Consider the following 23,899-nt stretch of genomic DNA (forward strand, 5'->3'; position numbering starts at 1 on the left):
AAAACCATGAAAGCCTACATTTACTGGCAAAATACGACTCGTACTGCATTGAGATAGCAAAAGTGCCAATTCAAAAGTACACTACATACAAGTAACTTACACTGTAGTTAGTTGTTTTCAATTAGCGGAATCAGTAGCAGTGATATGAAATAGGCAAACAATATCGAATCAGCGATGCTGAGTTGCCTAACGAGGCTTACTGCCTCATCTTCGAGATCCATTAGTGCTCGTGTATTTTGCAGAACTGGTAAAGACATCTATCTGATCAGTTTTACTCAATGGTTCTCGCCTAAAAAAGTAATCGTTATTTGTGTCTACAGTTACGGAGACTGCAGCTCAGCCTACTGAGACACAAGCTACAGACAACTTGGAGCCGTATCCGCTTCCAGATGGTATGATTATGACGTTACAAGTTTTCTCTTTCGCCTACAAATTCTTTAATATTTTGGTTTGGGGTAGTGAAGAGTGTTCTCAGGAGTTTAGGCAATGAACAGTCCCAGCTCTACCATATCTTAACTCTAATGCATCATACCACACGTAGACATTGTACTCGTATATTATGCCCCGATATTATGTACTGTTACAACCGCCACACTGTGGGCTTACAAGCACTCATCTACAACTACGCAGAAGACTATTTTCTGAACTTCCTTGATACAACCATAATCCGAGGCGCAACTGCTTGAACTATAACAACACTCCACCGACACAAGACAGTAACTAAACGAAGTGGCGAGAAGCAAAAAAGACCAGCGCGCTATCCCCGCCTTACGACTGCGGCCGAATAATGACGTGTGTAAATCTGCTTGTATCGTACAAGCATTTAACCATGAAACTAGGAATAGAAGCTCTCAAGTGGCGTAGTGAATGTATATAGCAATAGGTGGAGGGCAGTTGGGTGGAACAGGCACCAGTGATAGAAACAGGGTCTGTGATGCGTTTTGCAGTAAAAACATGGACCTCTACCTCGCCGTTAGGCGCTGCATCTGCCACCCTGGCTTAAACAGGCATGTTGATGGCCTGGCATGAGCGAAACTTCTCTAAGCTGGTTGTGTTTCTCAACACAGTTGTACGCCGGTGGTAACGCGGATGTGCGAATTTTACTGTACTTTACAGGGCAATAGAAGAATAAATTAGTCTTTTGATGTTGCATGTACCGGAAGTGAGAGAGGGGAACATACACCATACACAAACACAAACACACACACGAATACACACACCATCATCGCCGCCACCACGCCACCATTATTATCACCACAACCGCCACCGCCATCACTACCACAACCACAACCATGTTGAGGATATGTCTGTGTCCTTCTCTTGTCCTCCAGTCTACGTTGGTAAGATGAAGGGAGTCCAAGTGGACTTCCAACAGAGACCTGCAGAAGGAGAGGCACTTCTCGACAAAAGTAAGTCTAGACAGGACAATGGCACGCAATAGGTGCCTTGCCTTTTGGGTGGAATATCATTCAAGACGGTATATAATTATGGCAAAGTGGAGCACTGTACAAGCCGATGTCCTACTCACCAAATCTGCCTATACTGTGGAGATTGGATATAACGACACTCCTTCGGGAGAGAACAAATGTCACTATATTCGATCTGTCACTAAACCCGATCTTCCCGAAGGACTTACTAAACGACTTGGGCAACAGAATTGTGTCCCTAAACTCAATCTTCTCGTTATATGCAAGGTCGTTATATTATTATTATTATTATTATTATTATTTTTAGAATTGCGATCAACAGAACGAGCTGAACCGACATTTTCACAAAGGCTTTTATTGTATTCAAAAAACGAGTGTATACGAAGGCAGTGAAGAACATGGAAGAAAGAAAAAATGTGATGTGGAAGAAATGATGAACAAAAATTGTACTTCGAACTAGTTTTCGCACAACACTCCTCAGGAAGCTACGTTGTACTAATGAAAAACAATCCAGAAAGATACTAATAAAGAGAAATGGAGTGAGAAGAAACAACACCTATGAAAATGATAATCCTAGCACTAAGGTACTAACAGGAAAAACTGCGAAAGCACTTAACGAACTTGTAAGGACTACTAGTATACTGTGACACAAGATATGACACCATGGCCAACCAGAGCCAAACCGACAGAACAAGTTGCTACTAAAACAATTTCAAACGAATAATGCCGTCCTTCTGGACACACAGATTAGGCTTATGAATACGTTGACAAACGGCTTCTAACACACTCAACTGCAACTTATAACCATGACGAGCACGGCACAAAACAGAAAAAGAAGAATCAGAATAAACCTTACAACAATCAGGACGAGATGCAAGATGCTTATACACTGATGACTTCCTACTAGAAAACACACGCTCGCACCCACTCTTACTCACACAATCATTCTCGCTCTCACACTCACCGGAATCACTGGACTCACTGGCCGAATCCTCCTCAACGACTTCCTGCCTCGGAGCAATCAGGTCCCGTCTCCTCCCATCAGTCGTCTCACGTTCCTGTTGTGTATTGCGTTGGTTCGGTACTTCCGTACTGAAATAGGTCATGGTGTAATTAGCAGTTGTTCTTCTGGGTCTCGTTGATATTGAGGTAGGTATTGTTGTCGTCTCTGCCGGTGATGCAGCAAGCGATGCTGATGCAAACGTGTCTGCATGCAACACACGTGGCGTCGCCAAAGCCACATCCACCTCCGCTGGTGGAGGGAGTGACTTGGTCATGGCCACGGGAGCCAATGGTGGACTTGTCGAGTGAGACGCTAGGTCCTGTGTTGGCGGAGGTAGTGGTTGTTTACGGGGTCTTCCCCGCGTGGGACGCTCCAGTTGTGCGCTACGTGGGATAATGTGTAAAGGAGTGTGTTGCTTGATGCGTTCGCTCAGGTGCTGAACAGTCCTACCAACATACCGGCTAGCACAATTCCGGCATTCAAAGTTGTAGATTACATGACTTAAATGATGGGTTGGTAGGACGTCCTTCAACACCGTGAACGAACGCATCGTTGTGTAGACGGGTATGAAGTGTACCGCATAGTAGGTTTGTTTAATGATCGCACGAACTTCACGACTCACATTGTCAGACTTCTTGCCCTTCCATGGTAAGCACAAAAAGACAGGACAACGAGCAGGCCCTATCAATTCATGTTTCGGCGTGGGGGCTGTAGACAATAGTTTTGCCAACATGTCGCCTGGGTATCCGTTTTTGGTGAAAACTGAACGGAGAAATTCGAGCTCACCACTGAGTTTACAAGGTGAACAGATCCGTTTGGCGCGATCCACGAGATTCTTTACTAAGTTGATTTTATAATTAGATGAACAGTACGAGTCATAGGAAATGTATTGTCCGGTGAATGTCGGTTTACGATACACCGATGTTACGCTACCAAATTCGGTTTTCTCAACAAGTACGGTATGTTGGTAGGACTGTTCAGCACCTGAGTGAACGCATCAAGCAACACACTCCTTTACACATTATCCCACGTAGCGCACAACTGGAGCGTCCCACGCGGGGAAGACCCCGTAAACAACCACTACCTCCGCCAACACAGGACCTAGCGTCTCACTCGACAAGTCCACCATTGGCTCCCGTGGCCATGACCAAGTCACTCCCTCCACCAGCGGAGGTGGATGTGGCTTTGGCGACGCCACGTGTGTTGCATGCAGACACGTTTGCATCAGCATTGCTTGCTGCATCACCGGCAGAGACGACAACAATACCTACCTCAATATCAACGAGACCCAGAAGAACAACTGCTAATTACACCATGACCTATTTCAGTACGGAAGTACCGAACCAACGCAATACACAACAGGAACGTGAGACGACTGATGGGAGGAGACGGGACCTGATTGCTCCGAGGCAGGAAGTCGTTGAGGAGGATTCGGCCAGTGAGTCCAGTGATTCCGGTGAGTGTGAGAGCGAGAATGATTGTGTGAGTAAGAGTGGGTGCGAGCGTGTGTTTTCTAGTAGGAAGTCATCAGTGTATAAGCATCTTGCATCTCGTCCTGATTGTTGTAAGGTTTATTCTGATTCTTCTTTTTCTGTTTTGTGCCGTGCTCGTCATGGTTATAAGTTGCAGTTGAGTGTGTTAGAAGCCGTTTGTCAACGTATTCATAAGCCTAATCTGTGTGTCCAGAAGGACGGCATTATTCGTTTGAAATTGTTTTAGTAGCAACTTGTTCTGTCGGTTTGGCTCTGGTTGGCCATGGTGTCATATCTTGTGTCACAGTATACTAGTAGTCCTTACAAGTTCGTTAAGTGCTTTCGCAGTTTTTCCTGTTATTACCTTAGTGCTAGGATTATCATTTTCATAGGTGTTGTTTCTTCTCACTCCATTTCTCTTTATTAGTATCTTTCTGGATTGTTTTTCATTAGTACAACGTAGCTTCCTGAGGAGTGTTGTGCGAAAACTAGTTCGAAGTACAATTTTTGTTCATCATTTCTTCCACATCACATTTTTTCTTTCTTCCATGTTCTTCACTGCCTTCGTATACACTCGTTTTTTGAATACAATAAAAGCCTTTGTGAAAATGTCGGTTCAGCTCGTTCTGTTGATCGCAATTCTAAAACTATTGTCGCCTCGACGCCTATTTACATATTATTATTATTATTATTATTATTATTATTAATCTTCTCGTTATATGCAAGGTCGTTATATTATTATTATTATTATTATTATTATTAGCATCGCATCGCTGGCTACAAGCGAGGGTCCCTGGTTCGAGTCCTGGTGGTGACAGTCAATTTTTTCTTCAGACTTTTCCCGTTTGTCTCTTTCCCTCGAACCAGTCAATATTTTATGACTTGGGGCTCCCCGCGTGCTAGTTTGTACGTGAAGTGTGTGGGTTACAGTGAGGGCTGCGTCCCACCCGCCTGTGTGGATTCACAGGAAGTGTGAGTTACGAAGTCTGAAGAAAATGTTGAACGGCCTCTGCTGGGATGACGACTACACCATAGCTCAGTGGTTAGAGCATCGCTGGCTACAAGCGAGGGTCCCTGGTTCGAGTCCTGGTGGTGACAGTCAATTTTTTCTTCAGACTTTTCCCGTTTGTCTCTTTCCCTCAAACCAGTTAATATTATTATTATTATTATTTATTCATATTTTGATAGGGCAATCCCAATCCGATCTCCACTGTATGTACATTTTGCCAGGGACAGTGCTATCCTCCACAGTGTGTCCTCCACCCATGGGCATTCTCTTATTTACATTTGAATGCTACAGGTTTGGTAATCTCTTTTTGTGCTGCTGCTGCACCAGGGCTATATATATTCTGCTGCAACAATGCTCCAGGGCCATTCCCTCCTACTAGAATAGGGCCTTTTGTCCACTGGTTTCGCATCTTCACTGGTGCTGAACTGCCCTCACAAACGGATTGCAAGCTAAGCAGTGCAAATGTTTATCAACGTATGTTACAAGTACATGTACATCGTCATAATCATCATCATCATCATCATTCTTGTGCATTAACCAAATTAGGTGATGAGTGTAGCAGTGGTGGTGTAGACCTGCCAGGAGACTGGCTGGAAATGGCCCCAGTAGGCGCAGTATGCGAACGTTTTGGGCCATGTGCATGTAGTGACGATGCTGAACTTGCACTGGCATCTTTTCCTCCTCAGAAGGCCTCTGTGCCGATGCAAGTCAACGGTGGAATGATATTGGCATGCCTACGGTGTTTTCTGGAGTATTCTGGAGTATACGCCACACCCAGATTTTTTGTCACAAACTTTACATCTACCCTAGTTACCGTATATTCTCTATTATAAGCACAGGTCTCCGGTAGCTCCGTTACTAGCGCAGTCTCTAATACTAGAGAGGTTCCGGGGTACGATTTTCCGTGCCAAAATCCGTATGGGCGCTACGGATTTTTTCCAGGGGTGCTCCATTCGATTTTTCGGCACGGAGAATCCGTGTGGACTGGCTTTCATATGAACCATGTTTCGTATGGAGATTTTGCGTCATCGGGTGCAGAAAGATTTTTCGCGTACAAATTTGGTACGAGAAACATCGATTTTTCGCGGGAAGTTTTGATTTCGGTACAAATTTTCACAGTATAAAGGCATAGCGCGGGAATGTGACGTGTTTGCGATCGTAACCTGGGCAATGACGGCAAACACATAAGTTCCGTACTCCGGAACATTTCACTGCTCGAAAACGACGTATAAAAAATCCGTAGAGCCTCTATGGATTTTGGCACGAAAAATCGTACTCCGGAACCTCCTTAATAGCACACTGTGAGCACCTTTCGAAACATTTATTAGCACAGTCTCTATTATTAGCACGGTCTTGGTGGAAATCAATGCTACATGCATGATATCCAGCATGTATTTCTTCTTGCTCTGTAGGGATGTGTTGGTTGAAAAAATATAAGCACGATCTCCAATATGAGCGCGGTCTCCAATATACGCACGGGGTAGAGGGGTGTTGAAAAAATTTGTTGAAAAATTATAAGCACGGCGCTTCACCCTTTGGAGCCCCAAAAATCCTGATAATGGTATGCGCCTGCAATTACGATATATTCTTTACCTTATTTCGGTCATACCTTTGGTGCTTGTTATTTGATTTCCATAATCTTGTGCTTCCTGGAAAGCTCTCCGCGAGCAGAGTAACTAGAGCTCATATTCAACGCCACAGCAGTCACATATCCAACGCCACGGCGCCTCGAACAGTCCACAGAGCTGGATATACGAGCAAATGTCCTCAACGCCAGCCATTTCACTCTCATTCATCGTGGAATGCTCAATTTTTTGCGATGAGTATAGTTTTATACTGGCCACGTGCAGGAAGCGTACCTGGATGAATCAGCACGTCATCCAAGGGGAAATCCCTCACTCAAGGCCAGTCATTGAGAAAAAAGTTCGACTTTTGCCATGACTGAAATGTTGAGCACGATATCTCTGCAACGAGACATCGTAGCTCTTCGGCGATTGTTGCATTAGACAGCTGAGCCCTTCGGCTTCATCCTAGATATTTCGATCGTGGAAATCCGTCAAGTTTCGAGTGAGTTACGAACGTTTTAGTCCATCGATGGTATACCATCGATTTTTGACTTTAGGGGCTCCAAAGTGTTAAATAGAGAATATACGGTATCACCGTTAATTTGATCATCGCAGTCAAAGCCGCACCGACTTTTTTTGGTGCGGCTCGTACTCCGTAAAATGCGGTACCTATGCTAAGCATGCTGTCCTGTGTACTAGTGTGATGGCTGTGCTACATGCAGTGTTCTGTGAACGTTTCTATTTCATGCATACCTGCAGTTCGTGCACTGCCAGCGGCGGGCGCGTATGTTTTCGACTACCAGCACTTGAAGGATGAACTGTACGTGCCTTTTTGTCTGCCTACATGTCCTGTGCATTTGCTTGTGGTGTCTTTGGTTGAATGTAAGCACCAACTATATGTATGTCTTTGCTGTTCTTTTGTTTGGTTTGCTTGGATGGCATTGTACACATGCTGCCTCCAAGGGCTATCGATAGGCATCAAACTTTTCACGGAACGAAAAGACGTCAGCTAGCTCTCCCCCCCCCCCCCCCCCCCCCCCCCCGTCATGAAAGCACTTTATGCAAGCACCTCTACATGTACTTGGAAAATGGAAAACAGTGCTTTTGTATCCTGTTGAATACCTCGGAAATTAGCTTGTGTCGTGAGAAGATCGATATTTGTGAATAACCCCGAACTTACTATGGCCACTGCCACCCGAAATAACCCATTGCAGGTACATCGCCTAATGGTGAGGATGAGGGGGCAAATCGCTGGCACAAGTACCGGGTGTCCCATTGATGTGTGTACTCCGATGTAAATTGGAATAGGATCTGGAAGTAGGTGATGGAAAAATAGTCCTTATTATTTTTCCAGTACTTCTGACTGTTGACTCTGTGTTGAGCTATGTAAATAGTGACGGTGTGAGTGTGACAATTTTAAAAGCTTGTTTGTCGTCCTTTGTGCAGTGACCAGATGGATGAGGGTACACGGATGTGCTTCCAGATGAAGTATCTTGCAAAGGTGTGCTGCAGCCGTTGTTCTGTTCGTATTCTCGCAAGGAATATCACTCTGTGATCCTACACTGTAGATCTCACTTTTTTCTCTCTTTTTTTAAAAATAAGGACGTTTAGCAACGCGAAAGTTCGAAAAGAAATTCGAGTCTGGGAATGAGTACAGAAACAAAGCTCGAAACTTCGAAAACTTGGACGCGAAGTTGCAGTGATTTGCGAAAGTAACTTTCTCTTTTCTCGGTACGCATTTGACCACAGAGAGTAGTAATTTTACAGCCTCCTGCTTGAGACTAAGCTCCATACACGGTACGGTACTAAGAGATTCAAATAACTTCGAGAAAAGTCATTTCGCATTGCTAAGCCTCACAAGATTTCTTTTTCGAAATAGATTTTCGCGAAATATCACCACCACCAAAAGTTCGAATTTTCGCATTGCTTAACGTCCTTAGTAATAATAACTTTATTCACAACCTGTATCGATTGCATGTTACTAACCCTTATTTTGCCACCTGATGTGGACACCTTTGTACAGTGTATGCTCACTGAATTGAATTGGGAACACTCGGCCATCCCTGAGCCAAATTGAGCGATCGAATGGTCTACCAGTGTCAGAAAATGGGATCTTTCTGGGATGAAAATACCAGTGCTTCGATGCAATTGTCCACTTTTCTAGTACTTCTCTATATTGATGCATATTCGCCGTGGACCAAGTTGTGGCGAGTTCAGTACTGGTGTGCTCCATCAAGAGCTTTCCGGGAAGGCTAAGATTGCGAGGAGTCGACTGAAATAATTGAAAATCAAATATACGCGAGATCGCCCCACCTTCATTTTGCAGCCAGGTAAAGGGAAATCATGCGGCAAAGTGCAGCCACGTTTGTGTGAGAACCTTAGTGTACTCCGGTCACACTTAATTATGGTCTTGTGTGGAGCTCACATCCGCTCGAAGTTAACTGAGTATGGATTGGCTGCACAACGTGCAATGTGTGTGCAAAGTATGTGTCATATGACCTACAGACAGGGCACCACCTCCACAACGCGACCACCGAGGGACGTGGTGGTGGGGCGCTCTTGTGGTGCTTTACGATACCTGCCCAGCGATTATGGCGGAAAAAATTGAAAGAATAAGGTTTAACCTCTTCCCCCTTTACTGCCTCGTTCATGTGGTATTTCATATTTATACTGCAGTAGTATTGCTCAGTGTGTGATATGTGCTTGCATCCTGTCTTATTTTACCTATAGTAACTGTATGTCGTAGTGTTGCATGGCTACAACACTTAGTGTGTACCACACATTCTGTTCTTACCCAGGATCGGCAAACCTTCTTCCTGACAAAGTATCTTCAGGATGCGCTCAGAAAGACGCAGAACCCACTCGACTTAGTCGCCAATGAAATGGAGTTCAAGAGTGAGTACCTCCCGCAACGGGTTGATCTATACAGTCTGTCCAACCTTGCCACGTTCCAAAGCAGGACACAACATGTCTGCAAAGGCAATTGTCTCCCATGTAAATGTATAAATGTTTTGGTCCAAAGCAGGACGGCTGGACAGCCTGATCTATATGTGTTTAGTTCTTTACATTGTATGTGCTTCAGGGGATACTACAGGACTGCGCACAGGTACCTGTGCTACCCGTGGACCTCGCGGGCTTCTCCGGTCTGAAAATTTGCCGAAACCCCTGATTGAGTGTTGTGTTGCGTTTGAGTGTCAGCTGCAACTTTGGCTTTCTCTGACCAATTTTGACGATCTCTTGTTGATTGGGAAGTTCTTGGAGAGAAAATTACGATGAAACCAAACTCAGTGATTGACAACTCATAGAGATGGTACATCTGGTACATGTACCATAAAATGATGTAGTCATTTATAATGGTACGGTGAAATAATATTATGGTGTTTCCATAGTAACACTACCTAATAGGGTACCCATGTTTCCCCTAGACAAACACCTGAACCCAACACCTGACTAAAACGCTACACGATACAGCCCAAGACGATACCTGATTATTGTTGTATGGTAGCTGGGCCCATGCGTGCAACCTGAACCTTGTTTATTCGTTTTCCCTTTCAAGGGGCTTCTCTCACAATGGGGTAGCCGAGAGGGTACAGGGATCACTCATCAACCATTTGGGCATGCTGACTGGCATTCACAATGATGCAGATGGAAAACATCATGAAGTGAAGCACACTGCCGATTTCATGTGTTGCAGTTTAACGGCAGTTGGGCAGGTGATGTGAAGTTCTGACTGCAGAGGGGGGGGGGGGGGGGGGATAGTACGCTTGTGTCGGAGGTTTGCAACCGTACCATATTCTGTTTTTTGAAGTCCCTTGTATTTTGCGGATCTTTGCGGTGTGTCTGTGTGTGCTTTTATATATATTCGGAAAACAGTTGCAAAATATGCTCTTCACCACAAGAATCTTCAGGTTCATATGGCTCGCTTCCCCCGGGTAAGTGATCGTTTATTTTCCTGCTATTACACACACATGTGTGTGTGTGTGTGTGTGTGTGTGTGTGTGTGTGTGTGTGTGTGTGTGTGTGTGTGTGTGTGTGTGTGTGTGTGTGTGTGTGTGTGTGTGTGTGTGTGTGTGTGTGTGTGTGTGTGTGTGTGCCAGCTAGCTCGCTAGCTAGTTCGGTTGGTGGGTACACTTATGCCAGATAGTGTAGGGCCTGTTGCCAACGGGCTCGGCTGCTTGAAGGTGTATTGTTGTACCTACCACCTTTGTTGGTTTCAGGGTTCATATACTTTCTATTTGAAGTATACATACCTGTTAACCATGGACTGCTTCTGGCTAGATTAACTCTTGTGTAATCAATGGTGCTAGTGAAGCTTATATCAGATCCACTCTGATTTAACCACCCACACTAGTAGCAAGTATTACCTTAAGCAGGGGTAACTGCAGTTGGATCCCGGGACGGATACCCTGATGCCGTCAATCCTTTTTCTGCACCTTGTCCTCACCCATTTACTGAGGTGTGGTGAGCCCATAAGTGGGATCATTTCAAGTCCACCCTAGTTTGGGGGTTTCAGGGGGTGTCGGCCGCTGGGTGGTTCAATGGCCAATTGAGTCCTCTTTCCAAGATTCCTTTTGAGTCTCTCTCCCCTCTCCTGGGGAGACCCACGTGACCAGTTTTGGCAGTGAGGACAAGTGTGTGTGTGTGTGTGTGTGTGTGTGTATGTGTGTGTGTGTGTGTGTGTGTGTGTGTGTGTGTGTGTGTGTGTGTGTGTGTGTGTGTGTGTGTGTGTGTGTGTGTGTGTGTGTGTGTGTGTGTGTTGTATGATTACTTCTCCAATGCTTTCCCTGCTGCTCCGATCTAATTACCGTAAAGCATTGCAAGAGTGCCCTACCACCCCCCCCCCCCCCCTTGACCGCTATGTGGTTGTATTTTGCAATGGGACAGATGTGTGAGTCCTGACTCTCGGTCATGTGTTGCAGTGTCTGCTCCAGAGCCGGCTCAGCCGGGACAGCGACCCGGTTTGGGTGTACTTGGACCCGTTTGGAAAAAGAACACTGGGTCACTTGTGACCCGGTTGGGAATACATACATGTTCAAGTACATCACGTAGTCCTAACAATGTCAAGACTCCCTGGCCTGATGTCCATGTACATGTACATGGATATGTATATGCAGTAGCCGCATTTGAGCGTACCTGGCTCTCATCCGGTTGCAAGAGTTGTGCCAGGTGCACGTGTACCCGGTTGGTTTGACATCCTAGAGCAGACCCTGGTGTTGTTGACATTGCACGCACATTGCACACCGTCCAGTCAATCTGTAATGATTTCCCCTTCGAGCGGCAATGAGCTCCACACAAGAACAGTGGGTTGGTGTTGATGAAGAAAGGGGCAGCTTTGCGAAACGAATTGTACAAAGCCGGACGCCAATATCTAACGGTACTCCTCATGCATGACACTATTGTGAACGAGTTGACCACCATAACAAGTAGTTTCACACGACGTACATTTCGCCGTATTGTTCATGACGGCTCATCAGGTGTGCAAATTTAACCCGGATACTGAGCCAGTAAATATCTCCAGTAAATACCTCTTTATCTCTGATATTGCTGACCCACCCAAGTTGGGTGGTGTGTTGCTTTGGTGCTTTGAATTGTAGCTAGACCGCATATTAACTGGTCTCGTCATCGTCCTGTAACGGTCGGCATTCTTTGTTGCCGTGGGACTTAGCTTGTGCACATTTTCGCTGCGCTCACCTGCCCCTCATTGGTCCCTCTATAACCTTGAACCTTCCAAGCTGGAAGGCTGTTGGTTTGCGCGCTGGAGATGTGCTAGAGCTAGGTCTCCGGTCGCTGAATGTCTCAGTGGCCTGTCAGTTGTGTGCCCTGTTATTGCACTTATTCTTTCTGACTTGGTTATGATCTGGTTACAGTCGTGGATAGTTGCTTCATACATGGCACGTGCTTGTTGCCAGGTGACGGCCAATGGGCGACCAGAATAAGCAGTCAAGATCAGGCGATCCTGACCGCTTAGCCGGTCAAGAACTTCAGTCAGCCGGTCAAGAACTTCAGTCAGCCGGTCAAGATCTGGAGTAAAATAGCATTGCTGCGCGCATGCGCATGTACCATTTCCTAAAGTGCTCGACACGGTCAACATTGAACATTTGTCGTCCGCCAAACGAAAGAGTTGGCCAGTACTGCTTTTGAAGTCACAATGTTCAACGAGAAGACCACCTATCCTTGCGGGTGGCGCACAATGGCAGTCGACCTTGCAGGTGTAGATTGGGCATGCCTGTAGACATGACCTCATGCTCAGTTCTGTTCATTGATGTAATAAACATACAAGTACTATTATGTAAGGTAGCAAAGGTGGCTACATGTAGTATTCTACAATCCAGTATACAATGCAGTATTCTACAAGCTAATGGCGATGTTGACAACAGGTTTGTACGCGTGTCAGTAAAGGAGTGACAAAACTAAACTGCTACAACCTGAAAACAATTCAAAACATTCTTCTTCTTCTTCAAGGCGAAGGGAAAAATGGCAAGAGTTCTGGCCACCACATCCCCGACCTCCACCCCTAGGTGGTATAGAGCTTATATACAGTCTACGAGTACGAAAGGACGAATTAACCCGAGGAGTAAATAATTGGAAAAAATGGCAAGAGATCCGTCCGCCGCGTCCCCGACCTCCACCCCTAGGTGGTATCGCGCTTATATACAGTCTACGAGTACGAAAGGACGACTTAACCTGAGGAGTAAATAATTGGAAAAAATGGCAAGAGATCCGTCCACCACGTCCCCGACCTCCACCCCTAGGTGGTATCGCACTTATATACAGTTTCAAAGAATGCCAGTGAAAACATGACCATGAGTCATGACTCCGATCAGCGTACGGCCAGGCAGGCCCAAGGCCCGGGCGCTGGCCAAGGCGCGTAGCACAGTAGATCTACGCACGAGGCCTTCATGTACTGATGTAAGCGAAAATTGATAAGATCATCGCGTGTCAGCAAAGGAGTGATAGTGTAGACACCACGTCCCCGACCAACCTACTTGTTCTTGAGCTCCTGTACTGCCAGAACTCTATGATTGTTTACGTAACGTCGTTGTTCGGGAGGTGGGCCATGTATGAACCACGATCATACACAGTTGCGTCGGGCAAGCCGCTCTGATCTGGCCCTCGGTCATGTGAGTGTTCTTGCCCTCGGTCGAGACGCCCTCGGGGCTGCGCCCCTCGGGCGTCTCGACCTCGGGCAAGATCACTCACAGACCTCGGTCAAGATCAGAGCGTCTTGCCCTCGCAACTGTGTATGATTGTGTATTTCATAACTCGTTTCCATGTGATTTCTTCTATTTTAAGTTTTTTTAAACTATAAACAATTTTTTTAAGAAAAGAAAAACTCCTTCATAGTTCTAGTATTCTCCTAACTCTGGTTTTCTGTGCTCAGGATCGAAAGACAAAGACCAGAATGATGCCGAAAAACGCAGGCTCCTTGCTGGCCGCTCAGAAAGTCCTGATGAAGGTGAACTTTGCCCGGTACGACTACCTTATGAATGAGTTACGGATGGACCCGCCCCTTGATATCTGGCGACGTGGTCCCCATCATTCTCTTGACAAGCCAAGAGACCCTGAGAGAACCTTGAGATTCATCCGCAAGCACAGGCTCCGTGCTATTAGGAAGCTAGAAGCAGCAGAAGAGGCTAAACAAGAGAAGATTTCGGCCGAGCGAAGAAAAAGGTTCATTGAGGAAGCAGCTGCTCTTGCTGCTGACGGCATTCTCCAACATGAAGGCAAGCCGATGGAGATCGACCATCGGTCTTTGCCAAAGAACACCAAGACGGCTGTTCTCGAGGAGGCTCTTCGTGAATTTCAAGACAAGCCATCAAGGGATGAGTGAACAGGGTAAAGTTATCTTCAACAGTGTCTCAAATATTGACTGAGATGTGAATAAAAGTGTATAAATACTGATTTGTGAGAGTGATCAATCAGTGATGTGTTTCCTGGCTGTGGCTATACTTGGATATCTAGTTACCAGTATAATCCAGAGTATATAACCCCCACCCCAAGAGTGTGCAGCTCTGGGTCCCCGACGCCGAAAACTCACATCACGTGTCTCAGGTACGTTTCGTACTACATACAAACGAAGGATAGCATGCCGCAATCCGAATATCTGCCATGATCATGCTGGGGATTTGCATACGCGCAGTGAGTTTCTGTCAGAGAGTGCTTTTTTATTACTCCGCTGCTCGCTAAAAACGGGCTGGAAGTGTACAACTGCGACACTACACCACATGATGTGAGTTTTCGCCATCGGCGAACCCCATAGGGTATCATGAGTTGCACACTTTTGGGGGGTTATATACTCTTGGTAAAATTATGCAGCCGTCCCTCTTTAATCCAGCACTTTATAAACCAGCACCCTCGATAAACCAGCGTAATTTACCAAAATGTCCTTTTCGTGCATATTGCAGCAGTAAATCAGAAGATGTTCTAATCCAGCACCCTCCCTAATCCAGCAGAACTTCCGTAGCACAAATAGTGCCGGATGATAGAGGGACCACTGGATAAGCTGTAAGAGGATTATGGGATTGAATTTCTGCAGTGTTGGCATGTGAATTGTGAAGTTCACGTACAGTATCCAACCCATGGTTTGTGTTGTCCTTGAGAGGGGCGGTAGGGGAAGTGATGGTGGCTGTGGCGATCAGTTTCGGAGAAATTGGTATGAACTTTCCGTTTGTGCTGGATTGGCCAAGCATAGCTCTGCATGCACATTTATTACATACAGGCATGTGGTACAATAAAGGTAGGATGCACTGACTCTTTAGTAGGCAGGTGAAGATGCCCTTTGTAGGGACAGTCTGTAAATGCAGTCCAACCCAAGTTATGCCAACACCATTGGGCATACTGTCTTGAAGGCGTATTTTTTATCATAATATCATTCTGATGCTCCAATTCATCTTTACATCCACATGGTAATGCAAAGCATTTTCTCTTACTTCAGTGTGTATTGGTGTTAACGAGAGTAAAAAAGCTTCCAAGAGTGTGCAACTCTGGATACCCTTCCTATTGTGTGTTGCAGTACACTCCCAGCAGTTCTAGCCATGGCGGGAGTAGTACTGTACTTCCCGTACTCACATTTTGTTGAGCGTGAATCAAGACATTGAAATCATTGAACTCTATTGGAACAAAACAATTATTTTACGACTCCCTGCTTGGAACATACCACGCGATATGTGTTTTTGCCGTCCGAGATTTTTAGGAGCTTATTTTACTCCAGTCTTACGTCGCCATAGAGTGTAAAGTGTGCTGTTCAAAATGGAACGACTTCAATCTGCTTTTTGAGTAACTGAGGTACAGTCACCTTGTTTTTTGGGAGGGGGGGGGGGGGTTAGCACATTGAAATCGTTGACTGGTATTTTGAGGAATAGCATGTCTTCTGTATAATGGGAGATGGGGCTGGAGAGAAGCTTTAAAGCTCTGTTTGTTGTTGAAAGAAATATCGGTATTTAGGGGCTTACTTTAAACAGCCACTTGGTACTGTAGATACAGTAATGCATTTGTGATACATCAAATGCTTACTTTTAGGAACTCGGATGTTGAGCCAAAAGTAATATATAAAGAGAAAAGGACCTATAAGTGCGACAACAAGGCACAAAACTGACAAGGATATTGAGACATTCGACGACCTGACACCTAGTTCCAACACATATACGAAGCGTAAACCAACAACCTTCCAACTAGGAAGGCTCAGGTGCGGACAGTTCCAACGAGGGGAAGGGATGCACCGCGAAGATGTGCACGAGCTATGTCCCTCGGCAACAAAGAATGTCGAACGTTAAGGGTTGATGATGACGAGACTATTAAGACCATTGGACAAACCGGTCTAACTACAACTCGAAAACGCAAGGCAACAGACCACCCAACTGGGGAGGCTCAAAGGTATGTAAAAAAATTACTAAAAATACATGAAGAGGGGAAGGCAAGCGAAGACGAACCAGGCTGTCACAAACCGAAAGTCAATATCCTCATTGGAACGTTCCGCACCTGAGCCTTCCAATTTGGAAGGTTGTTGGTTTGCGCTTCGTAGATGTGTTGGAACTAGGGGTCAGGTCGTCGAATGTCTCAATATCCTTGTCAGTTTTGTGCCTTAGGGGCTGTCCATAATTATCGATCTTTTAAACGAAGGTAAAAACGTTTGTTCACGGGTGGGTTGGTTGAGGAGAGTTTCATGTTGAAAAATAATATTGATAACTGAAGGGTATCAACCCATCCTAGATGTCAAGTCAATACGCTATTCGTTCAACCGGGTGGATGGGTGGGTGGGTGAGGGTCATAACTAAAGTTTTTTGTTCCGTCGAAACTATCGATAATGGCCCCTTAGGTCACACAGTTAGGGTGCGTTCTTATATTCTCTAGCTTCTCGGAGAAGAAGAAAAGAGAAGTCGAAGAAAGTGGTATAATGCAAGAACGGGTCTCCATGAATTTGGAGATATTTTGCACATGTGAAGCAATATGAAGCGCCAAAGGGGCCGTGCTATTGAGTGCCACAAATGTAGTACGCACTGTGCGTATGCAGAGGAGAGGATATACATGTAAGAACAGCTCTCGAACCTTTCCGAGAGTCTCCAACTTTTCCGAGAGGATTTAAGAACGCACCCTTAGACAAGTATGTGCTTGTGTACCATATTTTCCGGAGTGTAAAACGCACGCAGAATTTTGTCACGAAAAACACTTATTTTAAAACTGAGACATCTACTCTTGGTTGAATTGTTGGTGTTTTTTAACGTGTGGCTTCTACTTCGGAGAATACGGTACTAACGATACGCCTAGCAAAGTGTTTCCCCAAGAATGAGTACAAAGCTTATCGAGCGAAGGACTTCAAAGTAGACACATTATCCATTCATGCTGACATTGTTGTTCCATCCTTACTACTTCAGTAGTATCAAGAGTACATAAACCGGTTTATGTACTCTTGATACTACTGGTAGTATGACCAAGAGTACTCTTTTGTTATTTTTGTTTTGTTGTTTGTTGAATGTTTTGCTTTGATTTACTGTGGAAACTTGCTGACTGTGTTTTATCCATGTTAGGGTGGGGTCTATTTGATTGCGGCTCTTTAGTGGTTTCTACCTCATGCTTTTCAATGTGTGAGATTTTGTTCACTATTTTTCTCTTTCTTTTCTTCTTCTTTTTTAGAAAATTGGGTTTTTCTCGCATACCTTCATTTGCTGTTGCTTTATACCTTCTTTTTGATGGTTTCTGTTGCTCATTTGGATTTGGATTGAAATAAAAACGATTCACGTACTATTGGTATGACCAGTGTTGTTTTGAATCCTAGCCTGCCTCTACTAGTATTAATCAACATTGAAAACCTTGAAGTAAAAGTCATATAGCTTGACATCTACATGTAGAAATGAGCTGAAGTGGGGGGGGGGGGGGCTTGGCTGTCTGCATTGTTTGCCTTTTGCCTCTAGCTGAGATCGAGGCGGTGTAGGACTTCCGAGTGGCTTGTTACTGCTCTGCCATAGTCAATAGTACTGCACTAGCATAAACTCCTGCCAGAAACGAGTCAAGGACGAGTATACTCAGCCAGAAAGTGTTATGAAATGCTGAGCGCTAGCCAGTCGCTATCCACATATGCCGGGGATGTGCAGCCAGAATTTGGTTGCGGAAGAGTACATGCTTCTGCGGCACAGTAGCCGATATCGGTACGTAAAACATCCAAAAATTACACAGAATATAACATGTTGTTGTGCTTGGGTCAGCTGGGAGTGTGGCTCATAGTTGTAATTATTTATTTTATGATTGTATAGTGCTGCATACCTTGCTTGTTAGCCGCGACGTTACCGAGACTTAGTATGACCTACGGCAGCCAGTTGGTGACGCACCTTTACCACCCGTTGCATCCCAAGATTATTGATAGCAAGACAAGCTGAGATGAAGCTGAACTGTGAACACTGAAGACAAAAATAATAGTTATTCATGATTTAATCATGTACAATTTTATGTCCTCTAGTATATCGATGAATGATGGAAGTATTATAATTATTTCATAGTATTACAACATCTCAAGACTCCGGCAGTGGGAACACCGGCCAATATGAAGAGAGTGGGTGACAGTCAACCACGGGGATCATGAGATAAGTAGGGTCTATAGGAGTGAACACGAAAGAGTAGCAAAAGCCGCAGCAGCTCCGTGAAGGAAGAGGCCGCATAGCCAGTCAAGAGCAACAGAGGCGCAAAAGACATGACTGTGGATAATGAGCTGTTGTTGTATTAAAACCCTTTGCGGTGCATCAGTCTTAAAAATGTGTAAGGGGCGACACGGATCTTGAAGAGGCGGAGTGAGATCAGCATGATAATACCTGCGCGGTGTACGAGCGTACAAATGCCTTGTGTCGTAGTCTGTATTGATTGTGTAGTCCGATATGTCAGTCATGACCAGGGACTCCCTGGTCATGACTCATGTAGATCTACATGACTTTGTAGACCTGGTACTGGTAGAGACTAGAGTCTACAGACAGTGGCCCGACAGTCACATACTGACATAGAAATCAAGACACTTGGCCGGGGTCTCATGCTCAGGCGTCAGCATGCAGCGTCACCTACATGTACGGTCACTACGGTAAGTGTACCTACCAGTGTGTTCCGCACTGCCGCCGCCCGCCGGTGCGCCGGGCCCTGACGCCATGCATACGTCATCTCCGGTGTTCATCGAATATTTTTCGCGAATTTCGGTACGCCATTTTGCCCCATTCCAAGCACGCGCGTTGCTAAGGGGAGCAGTGAAAGAAGAAGTTCTTTCTCTTGCTTCTGCCGTCGAACGGCTTGAGGTGAGCAATGTCGGATCGTTGTTTTTGTGCTTTTCATAGGGATGTTTTAGATTTGGCACTAGTTTTGCAATAGAAAATTAAGGCATCCATTCAGGCTTTCACCCAGTACGTGTCTTGTGTCGATTTCTGGATGTAGACTATCATAATGGCTCGCGCTATGGAGATGGCCGTTGGCCTCAACAAGGGCCACAAGGTCACAAAGAACGCTGCCAAGTCGCGCCCAGTCCGCAGAAAGGGAGTAAGTTGTCACTGTAGATTTGGATCGTATGTTAGTGTTCCCGGAGTCACCATCGTTGGTGTTCTGTTTTTGTAGACGCTGAACAAGCGCGTCAAATTCGTCCGTGACATCGTCAGGGAGGTTGTCGGCTTCGCTCCCTATGAGAAGAGAGCCATGGAATTGCTCAAGGTTGGCAAGGACAAGCGTGCCCTTAAGTTTGTCAAGAAGCGCGTAAGTTCCAGTTTGTATTCGTATTGAAATTGAGTAATGCTTTGATTTTTTTTGTAAAAGTCAAATTACAATCAAATTTAAATTCATGAAAATTCTCAGCGGAGCATACAAATATTACAGTACACCATAATTATTTGAGCGACATACCTACAGTGTAACTACTTCAGTACTGTCTTATATTCCCCAAGTATCATACAAATCTGTACTTAGCATGGTAGATTCAGTACCGTAATCCCGTGCATTACTACAACACGCCACAAATTTCTCGGACACGGTTGCTCAGACATAACACCGCATAATTCCATGGCCACTCTGAGCAATGATCAGGGCTGTATACGTACATTAACACAAGAGTACATATGCTCCGGATACCCTTTTTATGGGGTCTGTCGACTGCAAAAACTCTCATTGTACGTTCCCAGCCCGTTTCAGCGACCAATGGAGTTGAAACAATAGCACTCCTGGCAGAAAACAACCAACCATAATTTTAGGATTTTGTCTGCGTTATTCTGTGGGGATAGACTACTTTGTTTTCAAATGAAGAGTTTTTGTTCGAGGTGGGTGGGTTTTAGGATTTATGAATAATTTATTGCAATTGGAGAATACCCAGTTTCTACTTGGTGCGAAAATTGAAATCAATGTTTTGTTGACATTTGTTTACGTATAGAAAGGGTGGGTAGGCGGTTGGTAAGAGGAAAAGGAAAGCTTGGTGTTTTGGAAAATAACCAGTAACCGCCGTCAGCCCCAAATATTACGATAATGATTTGGATACGTGCCTTCCACTGGTGTGTTTGTCAGTTGTAAAGCTGACCATCCCTAATGCGTTGTCTTTGCATCCATATCCGCCCTGTAGTTCCTTTAGGCCCTCTACAGACTACGTACATAGAAAATCCAGTACACAATCACATAAAACCTAAAAAGCAACATTCTTCCGAGCCTACATTCAGACTACATTTTACATGCAATATACTGATAACCTTTGACCCTGCGCAATTGTGTGAAGCCAGAGTGTTGTACAAAGTTTGTACGCTTGGTGAAAGTAAAAGCAGAGAAGTTGCCTTGTACAAGGGTTGGGCAGCTTTTTAGGCTTCCTGCCAGATTATTGTACCTAGTCTGAAGAGGGCCTTAGGCCCTCTTCAGACTAGGTACGAAACAGCCTGTAAGTCACATTTACATGGAAGTTTCCAAGACAACTACAAGAATCTGGCGGGAAACCTAGAAAGCCGCCAGATCCTTTCAGGCAGGGTGCGAACCCTTGTGCAAGGCAACTTTCCTGCATTTATCGTACTTTCACCAGGCAGTCGTACAAATGTACAAACTTTGTACGATTTTCTGCTGCATTCACACATCCCAGGCCTATTGTGCAATTGTGTAGGGTCAAATGCTGCCTGTATGTTGCATGTAAAATGTGTAGTCTGAATGCAGGCGTGGAAAATGTTGCCTTTTAGGTTTTATGTGATTTTGTACTGGATGTTATATGTACGTAGTCTGCAGAAGGCCTTAGGTGCCACCCTTTCTGAAGGTAAAACGAATTCCACCAACGTATTGATTTCAATCCTCGGCACCCCCAAGGAAGTAACTGGGCACTATCCGCGAGCAAAATGAAGCACATAAACCCACCCACCCCCAAACGAAAACTTTCCGTTTTGAAAAACGATCGGTAACTTTGGATCGTCCCTTATGCTATGTTAACCCGTGTCGAGTTTTAACCAGCCATGAACACATATTGCCTGGAGCATTTACATGCTGCAGGTCGCTTAGGTCGATGGCGCAATGACGAAATGGGTACACTATCCACACAAACATACAGGATGAAATGGTAATTGCACCTTCTTGTGACCTGCAAAGCACCAAAACTACGGCATGTGATTTTTGAAAGCATGCGTTTCGTCCCGAAAATGTGTATCACTGTGATGTTGTGCACATGTTCTATAGTTTTCGTAGTTTGTACAATTGTGCTGAATACGACCCCTGCTCATCAAATACATGTATATCAACCGTTGGCATCAGCCCAGTGGACTTGCAGCATAGTGTTGGGCGCCAGCTACCAGAATTTCATTTATCAACACTGTGAAATTGAGATCCGTCGTCTCATCAGGGCATGCATCGATTAGTATTTTCTTTTATGTTTTATTGTGTATGCAGCTTGGTGCCCACATCCGTGGAAAGAGAAAGCGTGACGAGCTCTCTGCTCACCTCCAGGCCATGCGAAAGGCTCAAGCTGCCCACTAACATGTATTTCAATCAATAAAAGACCAGAAGCGATTTCTCTTGTGCTCAGATTGGCTATCGTGTTGCATCCTGGCGTCGGTATGGCCAGGTGTGTATTGTTTGTCATGTGCTTGGGATAGCTCGACCACGAGAAGTAACTTTTATAGAAGTGCGGTTTTCTAAGTTCTTTGTCTTGCATGCATATGGGGATACTTGTGCAGTGTGCTGTTCCTCCTGAAAGCAATGAATCACAATCTTCCTCCCTATTCACGCTAATTACAGCCCTGCATTCAACAAAATTATTTTTAGGCCATGTAAAATATAATTATTGATTGTTTATCGTCAGATTTTCCCGAGAAATCGGGGCGGACGGGAGGTTTTTAATTTTAGTTTTTATTATGCATTTATGGCTGTAGGGCAGGTGTTCGCAACCCCAGAGGATAATGGAAAGTGGAACAACCAACGTTACGTAGAAAAACGAAGAAAATCAGGCAGCTGATGATCAGTTTCACTTTTCAAGCCCATAGCAACTAAGTTATGGTTCAGTCTGTGGACTTGACCTTCGAAAATCTACGGCCATGCTTATTACTAGTAGGGCTGAAACGATCATGGATTTTCACGTATCGATTACTCTTTAGCTTAACGATCGAGTAATCGATTATAATCGTTAGCAAATAGAGTCATAATTCTGTGCAAACATTACTCTGTTTCCACAAACTATGCCTTCATAATACCAACAAATCTGCATTAGTGAAAGGGTAGCTCCGAAGCATGGCAGTTTTGAAGTCAATTTAACCTCAGAATATAAACCATACCCCTAGCAACTGCATACTCCCAGCGGAAACTGATTCAAACTTCACAAAACGAGGGTTTACCGTACTTTCTGGACACAAATTTAAAAAACGCAAAATAATCGTAATCGGTAATCTAAACGATTGCTCGATCGTTAGAGTTATCAAACGAGTACTCGATCATTCGGTATAATCGTTTCAGCCCTACTTATTAGAGGCTGTAGACCGCAGTACATACAGTGCATTTACCAGTACTAAAAAATAAAATTTGGGACGGGCGCGGACGATAAACAATCAATTTTTTTACTTGGCCTTATAAGAGAAAGGACAGATGCACTACATGTTGCGCTATAATGTCCACTAACACCAATTACATGTATCAGCTACATTGCATGAAATTGACCAACGGACCGTTACGGTAATAGACACCCTTAGCAAAAAACGTTATGTTGTAACGGTATTATCGTAAGGGGGAAAATACCGTGATTTGGGTTCGACCTTTAGCAAGATGCACGCTATTTTTAGTACGCTGTTGCCACGAGAGTAGCTTTGATTTCGCGCGGTACAACCATTTTTGTCACCATATACGCGATACAAGGTGAAATGCGTACGGACTATGCAATATTTGGCCAAAACACGTACCGTTGGTCACAACGATAAATCAGCCCCCATAACGTTTATACGCTGCAGCTTCAACGCTATTTGGGTGATCAAGGTACGAGTACCGTAAAAAATAGCGTTACCGTTGTTTGCTAAGGGTGTCTAATGACGTTATACAACTACAGTAAAACCAAAGAGTACATAACCCCCCAGAGTGTGCAACTCGACTACAGTAGAGTCGCGCGCCCAAGAACGTTGTTTCCAAGGGGTTAGCCTGGGACGTTCTTATTTTGTCAGCAATCTGGCTTCGTTCTTATAGCACGTTATTAGAAACAATCCGTACTGGGTCCCATGTATTCCACAAGCTGCCAGAAAACCAACACCGCAGTTCTTAGCTTTAACTTTAAAAAAGTTTAAGCCAGATTCATACTTCATGCCGCGTGCGGGAAACGCGCCGTGTCGCGAAAAAGTTGATCTGAGCTCACCTATTTCGCGTGCGGGAAACCCATCGCGCGAGATGAAGTATGAATCGGTGTGGCATTAGAATTTCAGGCTGGACGTTCTTCAGCGTGCGACTCTACTGTATGGGTGCTGTCCCGACAGAAT

General features: G+C 44.9%; 2 protein-coding genes across 2 annotated transcripts; both read left to right on the forward strand.

Moving 5' to 3' along the window:
- Window positions 1–33: 33 nt before the first annotated feature.
- On the forward strand, window positions 34–14,378 carry LOC135814971 (uncharacterized). The gene is made up of 8 exons (XM_065328181.1): window positions 34–247; window positions 321–392; window positions 1,332–1,409; window positions 7,236–7,296; window positions 7,923–7,977; window positions 9,275–9,371; window positions 10,350–10,408; window positions 13,858–14,378. Exons 1-8 carry the CDS (start codon window positions 175–177, stop codon window positions 14,305–14,307), a joined length of 945 nt encoding a protein of 314 aa, XP_065184253.1. The 5' UTR covers window positions 34–174; the 3' UTR covers window positions 14,308–14,378.
- A 4,700-nt stretch (window positions 14,379–19,078) lies between these two features.
- On the forward strand, window positions 19,079–21,956 carry LOC135814968 (large ribosomal subunit protein eL36-like). The gene is made up of 4 exons (XM_065328176.1): window positions 19,079–19,243; window positions 19,380–19,481; window positions 19,557–19,691; window positions 21,837–21,956. Exons 1-4 carry the CDS (start codon window positions 19,100–19,102, stop codon window positions 21,921–21,923), a joined length of 468 nt encoding a protein of 155 aa, XP_065184248.1. The 5' UTR covers window positions 19,079–19,099; the 3' UTR covers window positions 21,924–21,956.
- The last annotated feature ends 1,943 nt before the right edge of the window (window positions 21,957–23,899 follow it).

The sequence above is a fragment of the Sycon ciliatum genome, chromosome 4 (assembly GCF_964019385.1).
Source record: "Sycon ciliatum chromosome 4, ocSycCili1.1, whole genome shotgun sequence".
NCBI lineage: Eukaryota > Metazoa > Porifera > Calcarea > Leucosolenida > Sycettidae > Sycon > Sycon ciliatum.